The sequence below is a fragment of the Sebastes fasciatus genome, chromosome 12, assembly GCF_043250625.1.
Source record: "Sebastes fasciatus isolate fSebFas1 chromosome 12, fSebFas1.pri, whole genome shotgun sequence".
Taxonomy (NCBI): domain Eukaryota; kingdom Metazoa; phylum Chordata; class Actinopteri; order Perciformes; family Sebastidae; genus Sebastes; species Sebastes fasciatus.
Window position 1 is genome coordinate 21,571,074 of NC_133806.1, and position 22,359 is coordinate 21,593,432.

A 22,359-nucleotide genomic window follows, 5' to 3' on the forward strand; every position below is an offset into this window, starting at 1 on the left:
ACATACTCGACCGACAGGTGACAGCAGCGACATATTTAGTAGTTCTACCGATTAGGATTCGTCAAAACTTGGTAGAAGTTTTGGTAGTGATAGGCTTTGCTATTAGTTCTCACTTGATGGATTTGTTCAACCGACAAGTGACAGGAGCGACACTGACCTGATGAAGGTAAACTATTGTTGGAAATTGTACAGAATCCCACTACATAATGTTTTATATATATATATTATAAAGTATACTTATACAGTACATTTTAGATATCAGTATGCAATAAAATTACAATTCTGATTGAGTGTTTATAGTAGGTCAGTTTCCTGTTTAGAAGAATTAAGAATGAGTATTGTGCTGTACATAATAGATAGATAGATAGATAGATAGATAGTAACTTTATTGATCCCGAGGGAAATTCAAGTTTCCAGCATCACAATTCCATAGTGCAAAACATGTTAGTAAAAAGGCAGTAAAAAAGTTAGTAGTGAAAAGTACAAAAAAAATATACCAGATATAAAAATACAAGGAGATGAAGAAAACTGTTAAAAGTGAGAATAGTGCAGGGTAACAGCTGTGATACAGGACTATTAAAAAAGTGAATATAGTGCAGAAGAGACTGTTAAAAATGAATATAGTGCAGAAGAGACTGTTAAAAATGAGTATAGTGCAGGGTAACTCCAGTAGCTTAGTCTATGACAGTGCACTGTGTGCATTATTATCTGTCCTGCAGACCGTCCTCCTTTGTCCTTTGAGGGAGAGACGCGAGAGCAAAACAAACGAATAGGTAGGCCCATTTCTATCTTGTTTCAGGGTATATCGTCTTTGGCCCGGCCCTAGATCAACATCGCATAGAGAGAAAAAGAGACGAGCTAGCCAGGAGTCGAACCTAGAATCTTCTGATCCGTAGTCAGACGCGTTATCCATTGCGCCACTAGCCCGTGTATCGGACTTAGGAATCATACTTCGTATTTAAAATTGACTAAATAGGCATCTCATACAACCTTATCATTTTTAACTTGTAGAGGAGTATATCTGTCAGAACACGTTGCCTGTTGGGTATTATTTAGATTGTGTGATAGTCACAAAGGTTAATGATCTATATCGAATCTATATCTATATCTAAATCGACCCTCGTTACCCTCTTTAGCCACCAGATGTCGCTGCTGCACTCTGTTATCCACCAGAGGCTGCAGATTGTACAGTCTCTATGGTGTCAACAAATACATGAGCTAATGTGTCTTTATGTTTATGTAATATAGTGGGCATTTATGACACATCGTTTACAGGGAGCTATACTGCAGTGAGATATCTAGGAGTTTTAGTAGCAAAAGATTACATAACATGATGAGACATGTATAAAAAAGTGCCAGCCTGTAAACTTTAGTTGCAAAGGGATCATGGGACCTTTTTTACTAATATGTTTGCGAATAATTATATAGAGTGCTACAGGAACGAGTCCTAAAACCAAGGCCTATGGAAAGGAGGCTGGGTCACGGGCGGACATGGGTCTTGGGGTATGGGGTACCGTACAACACATGCGATTGGCTCAATTTCGGCGAGTGCAGGTGAGCTTTTACTGTGCATGTGTTATACCCCCGGAGATATGACGCGTTGATAACGTGTGACCCAGCCTCCTTTCTATAGGCCTTGGTTTTAAGCAAGGCCTTAGGAAAGGAGGCGTCATATCTTCGGGGGTATAACACATGCGCAGTAAAATCTCGTCTACACTCGCCGAAATTGAGCCAATCGCAACGCACGACTGCAGCTTCAGTTACACTGCGCATGTGTTATACCCCATACCCCATGACCCATGTCCGCCCGTGACCCGGCCTCCTTTCCATAGGCCTTTCCTAAAGCCCGGAAATTAGTTCGCATTTTAGCACTTCCGGTTCCTTCGTCTGGAAGTCAACGGGTTATTTGAATGGGTTTTTAGTCAGATGCCTGAAATAAGGTCTGTGGTTAACAACAGCTTAAAGATCGGGTCGACGATGTTGGAAAGCTAGCATAATTTGAAAGTAGCATGGCCTCAGGAGCTCCGTCTAAACCTACCCCCTCCCCTCGGGGCTCCTTCCAAGGCAACGCCCCCCCCCCACACACATGCACGAGCACCGCCGCATCGTAACTACTTCACAGACACAGAGCGGAGAGAGGACCTCAACTCAACAACGCTACCTCATGACATGTAACCGCGGCAGTGCTATGCAGGGCTGAGTTTTCTCTTCCATTCTCCAGTAGACTTGCGACGACGACGCGCTCTGAGTTCAGGCTGGTGCACGCCAAGATTAGAGTACGAGCAGGGAGGCATCTGATGGGTTCCTTCCAAGCGGACCGCGAGGCAGTGATTGGTAGACGTTTTTACAGGATTACAGCAGCTACAGATGACGTTTTTTTTCCCGGTCCTTTTTCAGAGCTCATCAGTAATGGATCGCTGTCGGGGTGTCAAGACCATTTTAATCAATATAACAAATAGGGTATACTGAGAACATCGTCAACCCTGCCTTTAAGAGATTTTAAGGTTTTGTTCTGCGATATAAAATAAATAAATACCCCACTCGTGAATTTTGAATCCTTAATGTGTTTTTAAAAAGGCGGTTGCTAACATGTGGCTAAATGAGACTACTAAACGTCATCACAGCGACTCGTCCGTTTTTACAGCCTTGTTGTGTATACTCACGCTCGTGCGACCATGGTGTAATTCGTTTATAGCCTAACATTAGCTTATTACTTCTGCCGATTGCATTTGCACTTCAATAATCATAAAAGTGGTGTTCATTTGTGAAGATTATCTTGCTGAACAAAATGTGTAAGTATCATAAACGTGTGTTTGCCACAGATCTTATTTTCTGCAATAATCCAAAACCTAATGGAAAAATCCCATTGGCTTTTTGTCGAGGGAACCAGGGAGATGCTAACTTTGGTTGGCCTACAAAAATACGTCATCCCTGGAGCACTCTATACTCTGGCGGATTGATTGAAACAATGAATTAATAACCTCATAACTAAGCCATCACTATTGTAGAAAGGGTCCTCAGCAGGAGATTTGAATGCAGCACAAGAGAAGACTTGGAGCAATATGCTATATAGAGTACAGCATGTATTTCCCAAATGGACTGGGCAAAATTGGAGCACACCATGATAATGCATTTAATGCACTGAAGTGCCTTCATCCCAATCAATAGCCCTATCATATATATTTATTTTCAAGCTCTCCAGTGTGGGTTTTGATTATGTCACGTTGCTTCTCAGGTCAAACACATACAGCAGGTTATGTGGTCTTATATACTATAGCCTACTGTATAGACCTACACATTTAAACATGATAACATTCACAAAAAACATTACTCTGCAGAATGCACACACACACACACACACACACACACACACACACACACACACACACACACACACACACACACACACACACACACACACACACACACTTAGCAGTGTAGCCAATGAACAGACAGATGACTTCATCTGTCCTGGGTGGGAAGCGTTGGATTTATGTTCCCTTCAGAAACAGAAACTTTTCACATATTATGAATAGCAGGCCAATGTGTCATCAGTTACTTCATTAAGACATTAATTAAGACATGCTTCCTTGTACATAATTATTTTCTTTTGTATGCTGTATATTTTATTTTTATAGTGGTAATTTAATTTCCATCCTATTCGATTATTGGGTATAAAACTGGACAAAATATTTGCATTTAGAAGGAGATAATATCCAGGCCACCCGACTTGACTGTTATCAGGCCATTAAATGGGCATTACCAATTGCTAGAGGCACCATAGATATGGGTCATTAGGGGCCTACTACATTGTAAAAGAAAGGGAAACTTACAGTAAAAGCAACACGTTCTAACATGTTGTAAAGCTGAATGAAACATTGCGTTTTGAACACAAACAAAAAGGCTTCTTTAGGTTTAGACAACAAAATTACAACTTCTTTAGGTTTAGGCAAAAAAACAATTAGTTAAGTTTAGGGGAAAAACATCTTGTTTTGGGTTAAAATAACTACGAACACAAAGACCTTCTTTCAGTGATCTACCATGTGATTAGATGATAATACCTACTAGTGGGTGTACCACCAAATCACTGGTGTAATGGTCGTTTGTTGCAAAAACCTAAATAAATCAACCTTAAGTCAAAGGGCCAATGATGCACTGATGTGGATTACGCATGAAAAAGAGTCCATTGTTCGTGCAAAATGTGTGTGTCTCTGATGATTTATTTAACGAAAAAAGGAAGCAAACGAACACAAAGAAAACATGGATGTCGCTGCCTCTCTTGTTCTGGTAAAAAAATAATAATAAGCCCACCCAGGTGCATGCTGGTCCTATACCTGCCTACCTACCTTTATAACCACAGGTGCCCACAGTTTTAACCCAGTTCATACACAACAAAATACTAATTACGCAAAAACATAAAATACTAATCAAGAAAACAGTTAAACTAAACAAATATCTAGCAAAAGAGAACACTATGAAAAAATCTAGTCTAAATAAAGTAAACATCTAGAATAATAAATCAAACAATACTACTTATTATTAGTAAAACAACAGCGAAATATTAACAACAAATAAATAGCTCCTACAACTTGGCACAGGAGTGCTCTCATATGGATGGAAATGTGAGTGGGAAGGAGAAAAGCTAATGTTTGTTTGCTATTACACTAGTTACATATTACACTGCATGGTCTGTGTTTAACATAATAAAAACGCATGTAAAGTAGAAAGGTGTATAAACTTAAAATACATCCCACTTTCATACTAACAAAGATTGAGATATTACTCTTTGTCAACAATCCCAGTTTATTCGGCAGATGAGATTTACATAATTAATTTGATTAGCATCCTAGCAAAATATTATATACATAAAATGACTTAAAAGAATACCCTCCTTTTTTATTTTAAAAAGATAATGATTTTAAAACATATTTGACCATGGTTGATAACATAAAACTAAAACAATTCTAAATTGACTAAAACTATTAATTTGTTTTGACATTTTAAATTTATTCCAATTGTTTAACAGATCCTGAATGTTTTTTGTTTGTTTTTTATTCTTGTTTTTATTCATCTTTTCCTTTCCTTACATTTTATTTGTTGTATAATTTATTTTTATATTATTTTTATAGTGTAAAATATTTTTTGCAGAATTGTAATGAAAAATCTGAACATGCGAATATATCGTATTGAACTTTTGAAATGATAATGATTTTAAAACATATTTGACCAAGAATTGATAAAATAAAACAAAAAAATTCTAAACTGACTAAAACTATTAAATTGTTTAGACATTTTAAATTTATTCCAATTGTTTAACGGACCGCAAATGTTTTTTGTTTTTTATTTTTATTTTTATTCATCTTTTCCTTTCCATACATTTTATGTGTTGTATAATTCATTTTTATATTATTTTTATACTGTAAAATATTTTTGCAGTATTGTAATGAAAAATCTGAACATGTAAAGGAGATTGAGAGCTGAAGTCAACTATAAAACGTGTGTTAGGGACAAAAGTCAATGCAGAAATGGCATTTAGTTGCGCATTATGTGGTTAGCATACTTTTGTAATTGTGCATTTTATTACAGGATATTGCACTCTCTGAATTTGTATTTCTTTTCTTTTGTATGCTGTATATTTTATTTTTTATAGTGGTGATTTAATTTCCATCTTATTCGATTATTGGGTATAAAACTGGACAAAATATTTGCATTTTAGATGGTGATAATATCCAGGCCACCTGACTTGACTGTTATCAGGCCATTAAATAGGCTACGAACACAAAGACCTTCTTTCAGTGATCTACCACGTGATTAGATGATAATACCTACTAGTTGGTGTACCACCAAATCACTGGTGTAGTGGCCATTTGTCGCAAAAATCAAACAATTTATTGTATAATTTATTTTTATATTATTATTATACTGTGAAATATTTTTGCAGGATTGTAATGAAAAATCTGAACATGCGAATATATTGTATTGCACTTTTGAAATAAAATAAAGTATTAAAAAAAAAAACACTCATTCCATCCCACTCGCCCCACCCCTATAGTTTAACCCAGGAACCAGGCGGTGTTTGAATCGAGCGCACTCTCATGCCTCTGTAGCCCCGCCCCTCCGGTCAACTCCCCCAGTGACGTCAGCAGAGTCCTCCCAATGCGGGGGCTTTGTGGATGGGCTCTGGCTGCACCGTGGAGCAAAACGTGCATGCATCCCGTCTGGTGTGTCAGTGACAAACAAACCCGCTCAGAGAGAAAAACACTCGGCTGTTTTCAATCAAGCGTTGCATTTAAACAGAGAAGTGGAGGGAGCCATAAAGGGAAAGTTAAATCAATGCATGCGTGTAGATATTTGGAGGTTTTCGAGGAATTAAAAGTGGAGTGATGGAGCTGCTGCTGCTGGACTGAGGGGCTGGGCTGTGACTGCCTGCATTGTTGCATGCTTCCTGGGATGGAATAATTGTGCTCCTCATTCATCAAAAGAAAAAATCTCTCTTCTATTCACTCTCAATGGTGCTTGAAGGGTAAGCAACAAACCGAGGTGTGAGTGCTTATTGTTTATTCTCTGAAATCACCACCTCGTGGATGCTTGCATGCTTTTTTGTTTTTCAATGCATTCATTCCCCTTTCTGTATATGTTTGTCAGCTAGAAAGCTGCTGGTGCACACAGCATTTTTACTCATTTACAAAAAGAAAAATATGCATCTTCCTATATGTCTTTGTGTGTTGCTGTTTGGCAACAAAAACACACCCTGGGTCTGTGCTTTTTAGCAGAGAGATGGACGGCATCGGGTTCACCATGCAGAAGAAGGCTGCAGAGCTGGAGCGGCTGGCCGAGGTGCTCGTCACGGGAGAACAGCTGAGGTAGGTCGGTCAGGAGTCCTGCTGCTGACCCTGGGCTGGGTGTGCTTGGCAGGTCACACACATTGAGGGAGGCTGAGGCTTTTTTTTAATGTCAGGATCATCTGCAAACTGACCACTAAATGTATCAATGAATAACCTAATAATTAGTAGTAAGTCATGATTGTTTAGTTAGTTTTCATGCTCAATATTGCATGTTTTTGTGGCCCAGATCAGGATGAGCAATGACATGACAGGACTTGATACACTAAATGAGAATAGTGGGTGTTGTAGCCTATGTAACTCAGCATGTTTGACAGCAGATTAATGATCACGCATGTAGCTCTCCCTCAGTGCCATTACATGCAGCTCCACTGCAGCATGCACAGCCAAACAAAGGCATCCACACATGCACTACCCTCCCCATGCACACTGCTGCTGCTCCTCACCTATATATATATTATATATATATATATTGTACACATTGTACACATTTCAGCCTGAGGCAATGTAACGTCTAGATTCTGCAGGATGCTGTTTTTTGCTGGTTGTTGTTGTTGCTCCAGTAATCCAGTGCCCTTTGAGCTGCACAGGGAATGATCAACCTACCATAGTCATTGTCATGCCCTGCCCATTCATCCTATCGGGGGAATTGTACCGCTCACCCTGGCTGGCAGTGTTGTTGACATGCTGCACCCTTTGACCTACCGTATGCAAAAGAAAGGCCACAAAACCCCCCCGATGGTGTTCGCTGGTTCACGCTCCCAGCAATGAATAGAGGCTCAGTAGGTAAAGCATGGCACCAATGCCAGGAATTTCAGCCCCCCCACTGAACTATGAGGAACCACTGAATTGTGCTTTCCAGCTGGGTGGGATGAACTGAGTTGGAGCTTTTGCTGTTCCTGAACACGCTGTGACATTCGTTCTGCCCTGAAGAACCATAAAAAGTAACACTAGTCGACACCTCGAAGAGATTAATAGTTTGGTGTCCTGACATACTCTTCGGTGTAGGCTATTCTTGCTTAGCACCAGTGTGTGTTTTCCTGTTTGTCAGTGTATACTGTGTGTGTGCGTGCGTGTGTCAGTGTCCCTGGCACAGCTGTATACTGGGGCTGCCAGCTGGCATTGGGCTGGTGTCAGTGAACGATGGCTTGGTTGCGTTGGCCGTCCCAGAGTCCTCTGCCTCTGAGGTGCCGCTGTTCTAGGGGAAAGTGTTCGAGGTTGTGACATTCAAGGCTTGCTCTCTGTCTCTAAATCTCTGTCTTTCTGCATATTGGACAGACATAGCAGTCTGAGAGAGCTGAGAGTTTTTTTTTTGCCATGATAGCAGCAGCACGGTTCTAGGGATGAATATATACGATTGGATGGATTACCATGACATTTTGTACAGACATTGACTGTTCCGAGAGGACTATTTCCTGCAGCGTCAACATGAGGTTGACATTTATGGTTTTGAGTGAAATGTGTCAATAACTATTGGATGGATTGCCATGGCACAAAAACTCATGTCCCCCTTAGGATGAATTTTAATAAGTTTGGTGATCCCTTAATATTTCTAGCACCATCACCAGGTAAAAAAACCCCAATGGTATTCCTCGCAGCCTCAGCTATACTTTGTGTTTATTGCTAATTAGAAAATGGTAAACATGCTAAACTAAGTAACAGATACCTGCTTAGCATCAGCATTTTGCATTTTCATTGTGAGCATGTTCGTATTCAACTGTGCCAGTCTCACATAGACTCTGGGTGTAGACTCTTAGTCTCGTTCCACCGTGCAGTACAAACACACGCCGGACAGTTTAATGATTGATGTTCTTCCTCGATGTTTTACCCTGACTCTCTGCTTTAGCTTTTTCCTTTTGGTCTGAATTGATATTTCAGACCAAATGATGACACGAGGAAGTGAGAAAAGTCCCAGTCAGTTTCATTTTATGAACAGTAGAATTCATGTGGGGCTGGTTCCATAAAAATAAACCTAGTCTTTGTCTTAAATATAACTTCAAGTCAGAATTGATATAGACACTTAAATTTACCTGTTGTATCAAGCTTCCCTATGATTGACTAAAGTAAGACTGACTTTGATAGCTTATTGCGCAATGCATTATGGGTGAGATAAGACACTTCACAGAAGATTTAAAATGCAACACCAAGTAAGTGAGAAAATAACAGAAAAGGTAAACAGCATGTAGCTGTAAATGTAATGAGTAAACAGTTGAAATAGTAAACTAACTGGCAACAAAGCTCTCCCCTCAGGCTTAGCCAGGGGCAGAGGTGGCCAACTTTCCTACCACAAATTAAGTCAGTCTTAATATTTTATGCAACAGACAGGCTTCATTAGACTAGTCTAACCTGAAAAACAAAGAGGCCAAGACTACTCTCAAACTAAGTTTATACAGCTGTTCCCTGATGTAAAACACTGCTGGTATATAAAAGTAAGGAGTGTACCTAATCCACACCTTTGTTTTATCATTTTATCATCACAAGCTCATGGAACATGAGTGACACAGTTCCTGGTACTGATAACAGTATCAGCTGTCTGCTTTTGGAATATTCTTATCACAGATTTTGTGTCCCGTCATGTCGACTGCTCGTATCTAAGAGCACATCTGTTTCAGGCGCACACACACACAGAAAGACGGATACCATGACACACGGACACATGCAGCTGCTGTAGTGAGGCTTGTGACCAGTTCATAGTTGTGAATAGACCGTTTGTTGCACCATGGCAGACTGTCATAGAGAGGGAGGCTTCGTGAATGTTTGCAGCCTGGGGCTCAGCATCATTATGGCCATACTGGGAGCCATTCACAAATGCTCTTGCTTGTTATTGTTTAATCCACCACAACTTCAGGAAATGCTATTACAGAGAGTAACCAACTCAGCGAGAAGAACACCAACCACAACATCACCTGAGCCTCTGACAGTATAAGAAAACAAGCAAGGTGGATGATTTTGCATCCAGTGCCATTTGAGATGATTTATGGGTAGATTAGAGTGAAACCCTCTGAAGCTGAACAGAGGAGGATGAGGAGAGGATGATGCTAGAGCTGGTTGGAAGTGAAGTCTTACTGGGCAGGCTTGGACCAGGGCTGTCAGCGCTAATCCAGAGTGATGCTAGCCAGCTGCACACAGACTCAGCATGGAGTGGAACGAGCTAGCTGCAGGAAGCTTGGCTGAGGCCGTGGTGGGCTGTTTCACAATAATCGGGGTCAGAAAGGGGTCATCTTGATGATGTGAAACCAGCATCTAGGTCATCTATAGGAGCATGAGGGGATTGTCATGTCATCATGCTATATATAGTCCCATTCAAAATCCCCGCAGACAGTTATTGAAAGCCACACATTCACCATCTGTTCACTCTGTTCTTTAGGTAAATTGTGTTCTCTACTACTAGAAGATATTTGTATTTATTTTAAATAAATTAATATTTTAAATATATATTTTATTTTTTTCGACCAAAGGAATTCTTATTCGACTAACACTCATACCATTTTGTTGACTAATCAATTATTTGATTTAATCAAAAGATCTGTGAAACTGAGTTTCTCCACACAGAAGCACCACTTCAAATCTTGTAGAGCTGCAACGATTAATCAATTAATCGAATAGTTGTCAACTATTATTGACAACTATTTTCCTTTTTCCTTCCTATTACTAAAAATTCCATAATAACCTTTCAGCATATTGTAATTCAAGTGTTCTGAGAGATAACTAGACTTCTGCACCTCCTCATGGCTCTGTTTTCAGGCTTTAGAAAATCTAGCCCGTGACAGAAGACTTTGACCAATCACAGGTCATTTCAGAGAGAGAGCGTTCCTATTGGCTGTGCTCCGGTCATGTGACCGGAACTTGCCGTTCCTTCACCAGATTTCACAATGGCGGCGGCGTCACAAACTTTCTCATTTTACAACTAAACCGTGCACTACAAGATGATTCTGAAAACATCTGAGGCGAGAAATAGGCATTAACGTAACATAATATTGATTTATATTTGATCAGCGCTGCCTAGTTTGACCGTTTGGTCGGAGTTCGCGAGTGATTGACAGCCGGCTCTCGTAGACGGCAGATGGACAGCAGACCACAGATCAGCTCTGACTGCTTGTTTCCCTCCAGTCTGTGAAATCTTGCAGAAGCCATTAGGAACACCGGAGGACACAGAGGAACATGATTTTTTTTAAGGTTACCTGTTTCATGTACTACTGTCACGATATAGCGACCGTTTTATAAACATAACTTTTTTTAATCATATTTGCTCCAATCTCGCCTACTTCAGCTTTAACTAACAGTCATACCATTTTGTCAACTAATCGATTCGTTGATTTAATCGAAAGAATCACACACAAGCACCACTTTAAATCATGTGTTTACCGGAGATGTGCTCATAAATTTCTTGGAAAAAGTCATTCAGTATGAAAAAAGGCTTAAAAAAATGACTAATTGACTACAGAAATCTTAGTCGACAAAGACCAAAACGACCGTTTAGTCGACTAAGAGGGTGCAGCCCTAGTGTGTACTTTGCAAAAATGGAAAACTTTCAGTATGCATCATCATAGGATGTACCTTAAACACAACTGAAACCGGAGATGTGCTCATATGTTTCTTGGAAATAAGTCATTCAACATGAAAAAAGCATGAAAAAACTGACTAATCGTCTAAAGAAATTTTACGATACTAGAGGGGGTAGCTCTACTTTTTTATCCCATAGACTAATTTATGATATGCACCTCACATAGAAAACTAAAACAGGGACTGCCACCTTCTAGATGTTGAAATGTTTGCCATCACTGTCATTCTTATTACTTCCAGGAGGAATTGTTACTATTATTGACATTTCAAATGGGCACAGTCTTTTTGCTGATAAACCAAAAGTTTAGCGTGTCGAAGAATTCTCCATAATTGTTTTTTCCTCCTCTGTGGCTTGTTTGCTGCCCTCCAGGCTGCGGCTCCACGAGGCGAAGGTGATCAAGGATCGGAGGCACCACCTGCGAACTTACCCAAACTGCTTTGTGGCCAAGGAGCTCATTGATTGGCTGATGGAACACAAGGAGGCCTCGGACCGAGACACGGCCATCAAGATCGTGCAGAAACTTTTAGACCAGAGCATCATTCACCACGGTAAGGCTGAGCTGTGTGTGTTTAAGTGTGTGGGGTTAGCCTTGCTACTGTTGTTGTGGTTTCCATTTTCTATAACGGCAACAGTCTCTCTCTCTCTCTCTCTCTCTCTCTCTCTCTCTCTCTGTCTTGACATTTTCTGGGAATGATCCGTGCCTCTTAATAGATGACTCTTGGTGTCTCCCAGCCAATTTGGCTCCAACGTAGCGTCTCACTACCTGTTTCACATTTGACCAGACACTGAAAACGGAGACAATAAAAGTGAACTGCCTCCTCCTCTTTAGTTGAAGTTTAGACAGAGCCAGTTCAGTATTAACTTATCCCAGCTGTAGTTTAAAGATTTAGTGATGTTTGGATTGTACTGACTGTTTTATAAAAACAAGATCCGACTTTCCATGATCCCATAATGTGACACTTTTGCGTGTGCCATTTTCTACCATGGTTGTAACCTTTCAAATTAACCCCTCTATGCACGTGTGTGTTTCCAGTGTGTGACGAGCATCGGGAGTTCAAAGACCTGAAGCTTTTTTACCGCTTCCGGAAGGACGATGGCACCTTCCCGTTGGACAGTGAAGCCAAAGTCTTCATGAGGGGGCAGAGGATCTATGAGAAGTACGAACACACACACAAACACACCATATACAGTACAACACAAACGAACACAACCACTCAGTCGTGTTCTTCGTAGTGGAGCTTTGAGAGGGATTAAGGGAAATGGCTGTTCATACATTTTGTGTAATGGAAACAGAAATTCCTCAGGCATCTCTTAGCATTTTGATTCCTTTTCTCTTTCACCTTTTTAGCACGTAGCTTTTAAATGAATATTTCATAGTAGTTTCCTTGCCATGGGTTAGATGAGAAGATAAACACCACTCTTATATCTGTATGATAAATAGGAAGTTACAGCCAGCAGCTGGTTATCTTAGTTTAGCATAAAGACTTTTGTTTGGACACAGCCAGGCTATTTTACTGTAATGCCCTGATAGAAATAATGATTGTTGTTAATATATAAGGCTTACCTCCTCAAAGATGGTGCTGGTGAAGCTTGTTTATGTGATGAACGGTGAACTATCACTACACAATCTGATGCTGTTTAAACTTTTCAAACTTCATGGCCACTTGGCAAGCAATAGCACATGCCATTGCATGTATTTCCTGCCTTCCTCTTTGTTTTTTTCTTTGTGAGAGTGACTGGCGTTCCCTACGGCATGCTGATTGAGTGCGTCAGAAATGCTGCCTCCATTAATGTTTGGGAAAATTTGTTTTTGCTGGTAAATTTGATTCCATTAGATTAGAGTGCGTAGTATTGAGATTAACTGGTTTTTAACCACAATAAAAGCTTGCAGGGATTGGAAAAATCAGTAGATATTGGAAGAGATGACTCATAGCATTTGTCCAGAGACAGGCTTGATTTAGAAGAGGGCAGAGGACACCACTAATGGAACTGTTTATGTTTGTCATCAGCTTTGTACCTATGATGCTGTTGTTCTAATGGTGATGAGACTAATTGTTTCTATAGTAACCCCAAAGTCTCCCTCTGTCTTCACTCCTCTCAGTGGCATCTCTACAGTTTGGGGTTCACGCAACACACTCCACACACAGCCCGACTCCCCTTACCTTTCACACACACATCCTGCTTCACACCTCTTTCTCACATGAGTAAACGATATTTAATCACCTCTCTTAACACATACACAACGACACTCTTATGAACAGAGACCTATTTTTCATGTCTGTTTCTTAAACCACACACGCACGCACACACACGCGCACACACAGCAGTTGCATAAGAGGAAGAAATAGTCCAAGGGGAGACATCTGTCGTCTCAGCTCTCAAAGCTATGTGTTTATGTAATCACCATGGTGCAGCCCAGGACACACACACACACAAACACACATACGCACACACACACTCGCAAACACCCCTCAAGCTTGCTCTGGTGGTTGCTTGCTTGCGGACTGGAGTTGCTTCATTATTACACTTATGGCACAATTAACAGTCCTGCAACATAAAAGAAACCAAGCATCTCCCAGTCTCTAGTGCCTGAGTGCAAATATATGCTTTGGTCCTTTTGTGCGAGATTTTTCAAAGAGTCAACTCAATGTCAGTACTTCTAAAACGAATGAAATGTTAGATTGTTAGTCTTGAACAGGAATGTTGCATCATTGCACGTCTGCCTCCGCATACAGCAGATCATAACCATACACTACTTTGCCTTTGTTTTTTTATGTTCCAAAATTGAGTTTTGTTTATGTATTTATCACATAAATACTGTTTTTCTACCAAAGGCGGTGACTTTTATTGCCTGAATGAATGTTGGTGCAAACCTGAACGCTCTTTTTAGCCATGCTAGCGGATTTGGCTTGAGGGATGGCAATGTAGGTCGGTCCTCCACTTTGGTCCAGACTGAAATATCTCAATAATTATAAGACGGATTACCATGGAATTTGGTACACCCATTCATATCTCCGTCAGGAAGATTTGTAAGAACTTTGGTGATCCCCTGCCTTTTCCTCTAACATCATCAGGTCAAAATTTGCATTTGCTCATTACTGTTGTTTGTGATTAAATACCTGTAAAATTAATGACATTCCCATTTCCTTCAACTGTACTTTGTGTTAGCAGTAAATTAGCAAACGCTGAACTAAGGTGTAACATACTTTATGTTTACCATGTTCAACAAGTACTCCTCCCTACAGCCAGATTCACTTCTAGTTTTTCCAGTGGAAAAATAAACAGACACACACACATTGATCGCTCATGCTGTCAATTGTCAAATCAGCATGACACACACTCCGGTAAACAAACCGCAGGAAGACTTTTCAAACGGTTGTTTTGACAGCATTTCCTAGGCGACAGGATTAGTGAGAGAGCACAATGTTTTACTGGTCTTTTTAAAGCATTGTTCACGTTACTGTTTACATGTGAATGTGTGCTCTAGATTGACACACATTCACACCTGCAGTAGACGATCCTCACTGAGGCAGCTGTGGGTTATGTGCGTTGCTGAAGGGCACCTCAGTAGCATTTAGCAAGGTTCAAACTTTGGTCTTTCTCTTCCACACTCAGATTTATCCTGTCAGTGTAGCTATCAAACCACCAACCTCGTGGAAAGCGTACTTCTATTGGCCACTTCTATTGAATCTGAAATGTGATTAATAAGCAATCAAGCTGTTATACCTACAGTAAAAATAAAAGAAATGTATTCTCCAATTCCATCTTACTTTACTTGAAGGGATAGTCCGGGTGTTTTGAAGTGGGGTTGTATGAGGTACTTATCCATAGTCAGTGTATTAACTACAGTAGATGATGACAAAGCAATGTACTGCTGTGAACGGGGCCGGCAGCAAAACGTATTTTAGCCACCTAAAAGAAAGGCTCACCTAAAAAAATCAATATCAGTTTAAGTGTACGCCATATTTAGAATATTTTCGCTGGGTTACCTTGCTGTGAGACAGCTATACAGACTGTTTCCAACAGGGAACTGAAGCTGTTATCTGTGCTCTCGCAAAGCCGCCAGACTCTACTGGAAATAAACGTTTACCTTGCAGAACACAGGATTGCTGGTCTACCGCTGCCTTGATCAGTTAGTTAGTTTGTACTATTGCGTGACTTTGGTTAGTTCGGATTCACCAAAGTCGCACAATAGCAAAAACAAACTAACCGATCAAGGCAGCAGTAGACCAGCAACCCCTGCGATTAAATGTTTTTGTCTGGACCGCAGAGGCATGGATGTATTAAAAGAACTGGATACAGCGTTGGAGGTGGGGCCCCGGTCATTCCTATTAGAGTTGCTCAGTGGCGCATGAAGCCTAAATGGCTCGACTTCCGTCTGGAAAAGTACCCGGATCTTGGGCAACTGGGACATGCGCAGTAGCGTCTGCTCGGTCGCATGACTCGGTCACGGGGTCCCACCGTCACGCCTCGTCACGGCTAGCCTCGCTCTGGGTCTCACTCAAGGCCTATGGAAAGGAGGCTGGGTCAAGGTTGGACATGGGTCTCGGGGTGTGGGGTATGACACATGCGCGGTGTAACTGAAGCTGCAGCCGTGCGTTGCGATTGGCTCAATTTCGGCGCGTGCAGGCCAGATTTTACTGCGCATGTGTGGTACCCTCGAAGATATGATGCGTTACCCAGCGTCCTTTCCACAGGCCTTGGTCTCACTCACATGAACGGAGGAAGGAAAATAACTCTGGATTCAGCTATTAGTGCATTTTACAACTTTAAAAACTTAATTTTTTAAATAAGGGCTATTAGAGTGTTCGTACTTGGGAATTGATTCACCCCATATATGGTCCATCCATATACTCGGTTTTGACTGAGTCTTGTTTCAATGGAGTCTGGTGGCTTTGGCAAGAGCATATGGATACAACGGCTTCAGATTCCCACAAGAAAAAGGGCTGTCTGACGGCAAGGTAAACCGGACAAAATATTCTAAATATAGCGTACACTTAAACTGATATTTTTAGGTGGGCCTTTCTTTTAGTTGGCTAAATGATGTTTTGCTGCCGGCCCCATCCACAGCAGTACATTGCTTTGGTTCTGTGTGGAAACTCCTGTCTGCTTCTTCAAGCTGGGGGCGTGCCTACCGTCATCTACTGTAGGTAATACACTGACTATGGATACGTACCTCATACAGCCCCCACTTCAAAACACCAAACTATCCCTTTACGTCAATTCAGACACAGATCTTTCATCACTATCTCCTTAGCCAATATTTGAGCTTTATTCTCACTACTTTATGAAAGACATCACAAGTTCAGATACAATCACTTACTTTTCTTTTGTCATTTGCGCACGTCTTTGTTTTGTGTCTGTGAGTCAACATTAGCTGCATCAGTCAGTGTTTACTTTAGAGAGAGTGTGTGAGAGAGTGAAAGAGACAGATAATGCTGCTTACCAGTTCCAATTGTCTTTTCAAGGCTGGAAAACACTTAAGTTTAGACTCTGTCTCTCATTGCCCAGGCACCACAGTCCTTAAAGGACCATTTTGCTTGGTTCAGCCCATTAACTGCAAATTGCTTACACGTATACACTTATTGGTGGCCATTATCTGCATTCCAGACATCCATCACATGCTTTTATGCATACGTACATGCCACCAGTTCATTGTGTGTTCCATAGATATAAAGTTAAAAGATATTTGTGTCACTGCTGCAATAAATTGCAACTGATAATGGCTTGCTAATTACATCAGCTGCTGTCTGTGCTTGAGAATAGATCCTAACATTTTCACATGACTTACTGATAACTAGTGGAATGTCTTTGGTTATTACATTAAATCGAGTCCAACATGCAGGGTTATTAACAAAGGACATTTTACCATAACAGCATTTGAACATTTCATGTTTTAACTAGGCCAGATTATCTTAAAGTAATGCTAATCTGTACTGAAAGTCCTGATTAGTACATTAGGCAACGCTATCATGTATTTGTTGTTCCATAAGGTCGCTGTTAGGAGACTGTACCCAAGATTAAGACCTGTACAAATAAAACGGCTTTGATATGAGAAAGTTATGTCTTTTAAAGGTTCAGAATTGGAGCCAGACTCAGATAGCCTGTCATGCAATGCGTTATGGGTTAAATAAGACACTTTACAGTAGAGGAAAAAATGGCGTATGCAACAGCAATCCCACACCAAGTATGGGAGAAAATAACAGAAAAGGTAAACGGCATATATCTAACTGTCGTTAGAGCCATTAAAGATGTTCAGGAACAATTCAACATATGGCACTAGTATCCAAAAATTTTATGGATAAACAGTTGAAATAGTTAACTAAAAGTAATCGATAAACAGTTTGAATAGTTAACTAAAAGTAATCGATAAACAGTTGGAGTAGTTAGCTAAAAGTAATTGATAAACAGTTGTAATAGTTGGGTAACTGGCCTTCAAACAGACATCTCCGCTCGGGCTTAGCCAGGGGGAGATGTGGCTAAAGTTCCTACCTCAAATTAAGTCAGTCTCAATATTTATGCAACAGACGAGCTTAATTAGACTAGTTTATGCAACTGGCCCCTTAGAGCACACGTTGTGGACTGTTTGTAAATGTTATTCATTTGTGACCACAATGCAGCTTAAATGGGGTCATGAAGTGTGAAAAAGTGTTTGCATATATAATCATTCTGAGACGTTTGTCATGTAGGAAACAGCAGCAAATTGTATCTCTATTTTCTAAATAAGGATTCTGAATGAGGTATAGTATTGTTTTTTCTTGTATTTTTAACCTTTTCCCCTGATACCTTAATAACTACTGAGACCAAACCCACAATCTAATTAACCTCAACAAGGGAGAAAAAAACAACTTAATAATGATGTAGACTAGTAGCATCTCCTCTCTCATTTAGGAAAATCTAATTTGCTAATATAAAGTGACAATATAAGCAGAGCTTTATGAAGTAGTCATGCTCAATAATACAGAGCTGTTGGCCTCGCTTGTTAAGCAAATGCAACAAATTAGAATTAAATAGAGAGGAGAGGAAGAAGGCCATTACGACTAGATTTCCTCCAATTCAGCTCTACTTAGAAATAAGTTAAATTTAGAAATACTTAGGTTACGCTTTAAATAATTCAAGGTAAGGCCTGGGGAAAAAAACACATTCAGCATCCTCCATATCAACTTCCAGGTCAGATTCTGTGTCTGTATGTTTTTATAATCCATTGTTTATTAGGTTTTTTTTTACATTTGGAAGTTTTTTCACTGTGACACTGTGACTTGCTTACTGTATAGTGCTCTCACATGTCCCTTAAATGACCCGTATTTTGGTTTTTAAAAGTTGTTGCGTGGCCCAAGAGATTGATCAATTCCCACCTTCATGCAAGACCAAATCTGAGAGCAGGTAAAAGCCTGGTGGTCCTACAACCACGTCTCACTGGGCACCACTCCAGCTGAGTTAGCTATGGTGACTGAACAACTACGGTCAGTGCATATCCAGGTCACGGCAGCTTGCATCGTCCCACTTTAAGTTATCATGATCCATTTACATACTGTATGCACAGTCTCACTTCTTGCATAACATACTGTATTGCTCATATAATAGTCAAGATGCTATTATTCAAAGCACTGCTTTGCTTTGACTACAGTTCTTTGAGTCATTCCCATTAAGCTATTATAACATGATCTGTTGACTTAACATGTTTAAATGGATTAAATAGCTTTGTGTACACAGCCAGGTCTCATGGAACATTACGTCCGGGTCTTTCAACATTTGTATTGAGATGTTGGCTGCTAATGTAGGTCATATTTGGCTGCTAATGTAGGCCGTTGTCCCGCAAAAGCTCCCAATCGATCAAAATGTGACATTTAAACGAAGTTATATCTTCTGTAGTGTCTTGACTTTACACGCGTGAATGACTTAAGCAGTCCTGGGTGTGCACCTCATACTATTTTCTTAAAAACATTTAGACCGTTCTATTATTAGCTGAAGCCGGAGTTGAACTTTGAGGAATCCAGTCACCCTATAGGACCAAGTTTAATGCCGATGTAATTTAATTCTCCTCTTGAAATGTTCTCTAGATCGTCAGTCATAGTTGAGTGGGCCACAGTGAGAGGATGCTACTGGCAGAGTGAAGTCCAAGGCTTTTTACAGAGAAGAGGCTTTTTACAAGCTGCACCTGAATTAGGTTTCATTTAGTTTAATGTCCCATATTAGGATCCTCATTTAGCTTCAGTAAAGTGGAAGCACTCAGACAGACACAGATGCAGCAGACACAGATTTATTCATGTGTTCCTTATGTTTTATACAATATGCAAATTAACTGTAACTTTCTTAAAATAATAATAATCTGTTGTTGTTTTTCAGATGACATTCATTTAATAACAAATAATGTTTTCAGAAGGAATAAGTTAACATTTTGCTATAATGGTTGTTTCTTACAGTAGTTTATTGCGTCCCCAGAGACCCCCGTCTGTAGTCCTTGTATGTTAAATGAGTTGGCCGAATGAGGGTTAATACAGCTTTCTATCTGTTCACTGACAAATAGGGGGGCAGCACTGGTTCTTCTATCCAGTTTAGACCGGTCTAATTAAGTCTGTGGTTGCTAAAGTTTTCTAGCCTGGAGCCTAAACCCTTCACCTATAAGATGGTGGTGCAAATATTCAGTGTTGTTATCTGATGACTTTTAGTTTTCTATAATGTCGGCTCATTAAAAGTCCTGAGCATTCCAACAAATCTCCCATTAATCCCATAAATGATATCTGCCTGTCAGTATTAAACTGTTTGAATGATTGATAGCCATTAAACCTGAATGTGGGAATGTAATGTGTGCTAGCAAAACACAGCCAACAAAGATGTGGAAAGTTTAGCATCTGTGTCTCCTTCAATGATACACCTCATTGCTAGGACATGTTTTGACATGTACAGGTGTATCACAGTAAGCTTATTGTTCCTTGTAACCACTGCTTTGCTGATTTATACTGTGTGACTGTTCAGGTGACAGTGTTTGGGTGTGAGTGACGGGTGTGAATGTGTGTTTATAGGGGGAGAGTCAGCAATTTTGTTCGGTGCATGTGTGTACTTGTTTGTTTGTTTGTGCGAGTGTGTGTCATCTAGTGTCATCCAGAGGAGATCACACCACCCGCTTTATATAATTCTCTGATTAAAAACTGTTCACATATTTCGAAACAAAACAAAAAACACAGCCTCAATTGTGATATTTTTTTTTTTTTAGTAGAAACTGCGAAACATTCACTGATTGTCAGTGAAGGAGATCTCAAAGGTTTTTCTAGACGTAATTACCTTGTCATCGCGCTAATCAGATCTGTAGTTTTGGTTTATGAGGCTTTAGGAATAACATGACTTTAGTTTTAAGATTCACTTATGTGGCTGAAGTGGTAATTCGGAGACAGATACAGTGTTTGTGCATTAGATTGTGTAGATTACAGAGTGGAGAAATTGTTAGAGCTGCTGGTTTAGACGATTTCCCACTGCTGGAAATTCCCACTTACTTTTCCCAAATAACCCCGTTTTACTGAACACATCTGTTCGATAATTAAACAGTATTGAAGGGTCATAATATCGTTTATAGATGTTGCAGCATTTCCGAGAACTCGCATTTCGTTGCATCAGATAAGTATGTAACACTGCTAAAATACATGAGCCCTGCCAGCTGTTGCTATGGAGATATCAGCCAGAGCTGCAAAACTACTGTTGTAGGATATTCACATTGCTTTCCCTGATACAAGAGTGCTGCACTGTTGGTGCTAAATTGATTCCAATTGCCGAATTTATTCAGTTTCCATAAAGCTAAACTTCAAACTACCATTACTGGAGTGGCTTGTTTCATTTTAAGCTTAGTGTATGGATTGCCTTTCGAATGCAACATCCTACTCCGTCCCACTCTTAAGCTTCCTAACCAATTAAAGTTACAAAGCTTTGCTATCTTCTCTCCACAGATTGATGAACACAGAAAACACTCTGTTACAAAGCAGGGAGGAGGAAGGCGGGTCATTCGAGCGGGCGCTGGTGTCCTCTGAGTTCGTCGACTGGCTGCTGCTGGAGGGGGAGATGGCTACCAGGGAGGAGGCAGAGAAACTGGGACGGAGGCTTCTCGAACACGGCATCATCCAGCACGGTGAGGAAGACGAGGCAGCTGTTCCTGTTCTTTTATATACTGAAAGCAATTTCAACGGCCTAAAGTATCAAGCAACACCTGCATCATTCAATTTGTGTATATAGTGATAAAAACATAGGTAATTTTTATCTCAAGTGTTTCAACGTTTTATTACTTGCTGCGTCTGCTTAAACCCACTTCAACTGAGTGGCACACAATCTGAATGCAGGTTATGATATTGTCGGATTGATGTTCTGTGAATGACGCTTGGTGACAGTAAAGCCAGTAGCCCCTGCAAGTAGTCACGTCTCACCTCTGCATGATCTTGTCAGAGAGCTCAGCTCAGCTAGAACATCGTGGCGACTGATTCTGCTGTCCTGGCTCTTTGCTCTTTAAGGTCATGCAATCTGATAACTGTTGTAGACTTACAGTGTGAGTAAAGCCCTATCTGCACACTTAAACACACCTTTTTGACTCTTTTAAAAATATGTCCTTGTCAAAGTCGAGTGTAGTTCAATCTGAGTTTGCAGCAGAGGAGACCACTTTAGCATCATAGATATGTCTAGATAGATCTAACCTGGATTACAGTTCCACCTTTCTATTAAAATAATAAAAATACTTCTCGCCCTCACACCTAAAATAAAAAAAATAGGTCAACGCAGTCTCAAATGGGAAACTGGAAACTTTAAAACGAAGTTACTCGTTACAGCTCATTTTGGGCTCCCAGACATTCTGACCTGACCCACATTGTATCTCACACTGGCTGGGATTGTATTTCGCTAGTCTCTGGTCTCCTATGCCTGACCTGACCTGACTCAGATCCACGTTCAGGACAGTGGAGTTACTGAATGTTACTG

General features: G+C 40.3%; 1 protein-coding gene and 1 non-coding gene across 4 annotated transcripts in view; one reads left to right on the forward strand and one right to left on the reverse strand.

Moving 5' to 3' along the window:
* Window positions 1–854: 854 nt before the first annotated feature.
* trnar-acg (transfer RNA arginine (anticodon ACG)) lies at window positions 855–927 on the reverse strand. The gene has a single exon. It is a non-coding gene; the product is annotated as a tRNA-Arg (tRNA).
* Window positions 928–6,171: 5,244 nt separating this feature from the next.
* Window positions 6,172–22,359, forward strand: part of deptor (DEP domain containing MTOR-interacting protein) — a 38,288-nt gene continuing 22,100 nt past the window's right edge. The window contains exons 1-5 of one of the 3 annotated variants that reach the window (XM_074654153.1): window positions 6,172–6,523; window positions 6,771–6,863; window positions 11,776–11,954; window positions 12,440–12,563; window positions 21,345–21,523. In XM_074654153.1, the coding sequence (XP_074510254.1) occupies window positions 6,510–6,523; window positions 6,771–6,863; window positions 11,776–11,954; window positions 12,440–12,563; window positions 21,345–21,523 (589 nt within the window). In that variant the 5' untranslated portion in view covers window positions 6,172–6,509. Of the gene's footprint in view, window positions 6,543–6,770; window positions 6,864–11,775; window positions 11,955–12,439; window positions 12,564–21,344; window positions 21,524–22,359 lie in introns of all 3 variants that reach the window. The other 2 variants (XM_074654155.1, XM_074654154.1) reach the window with 2 other exon arrangements.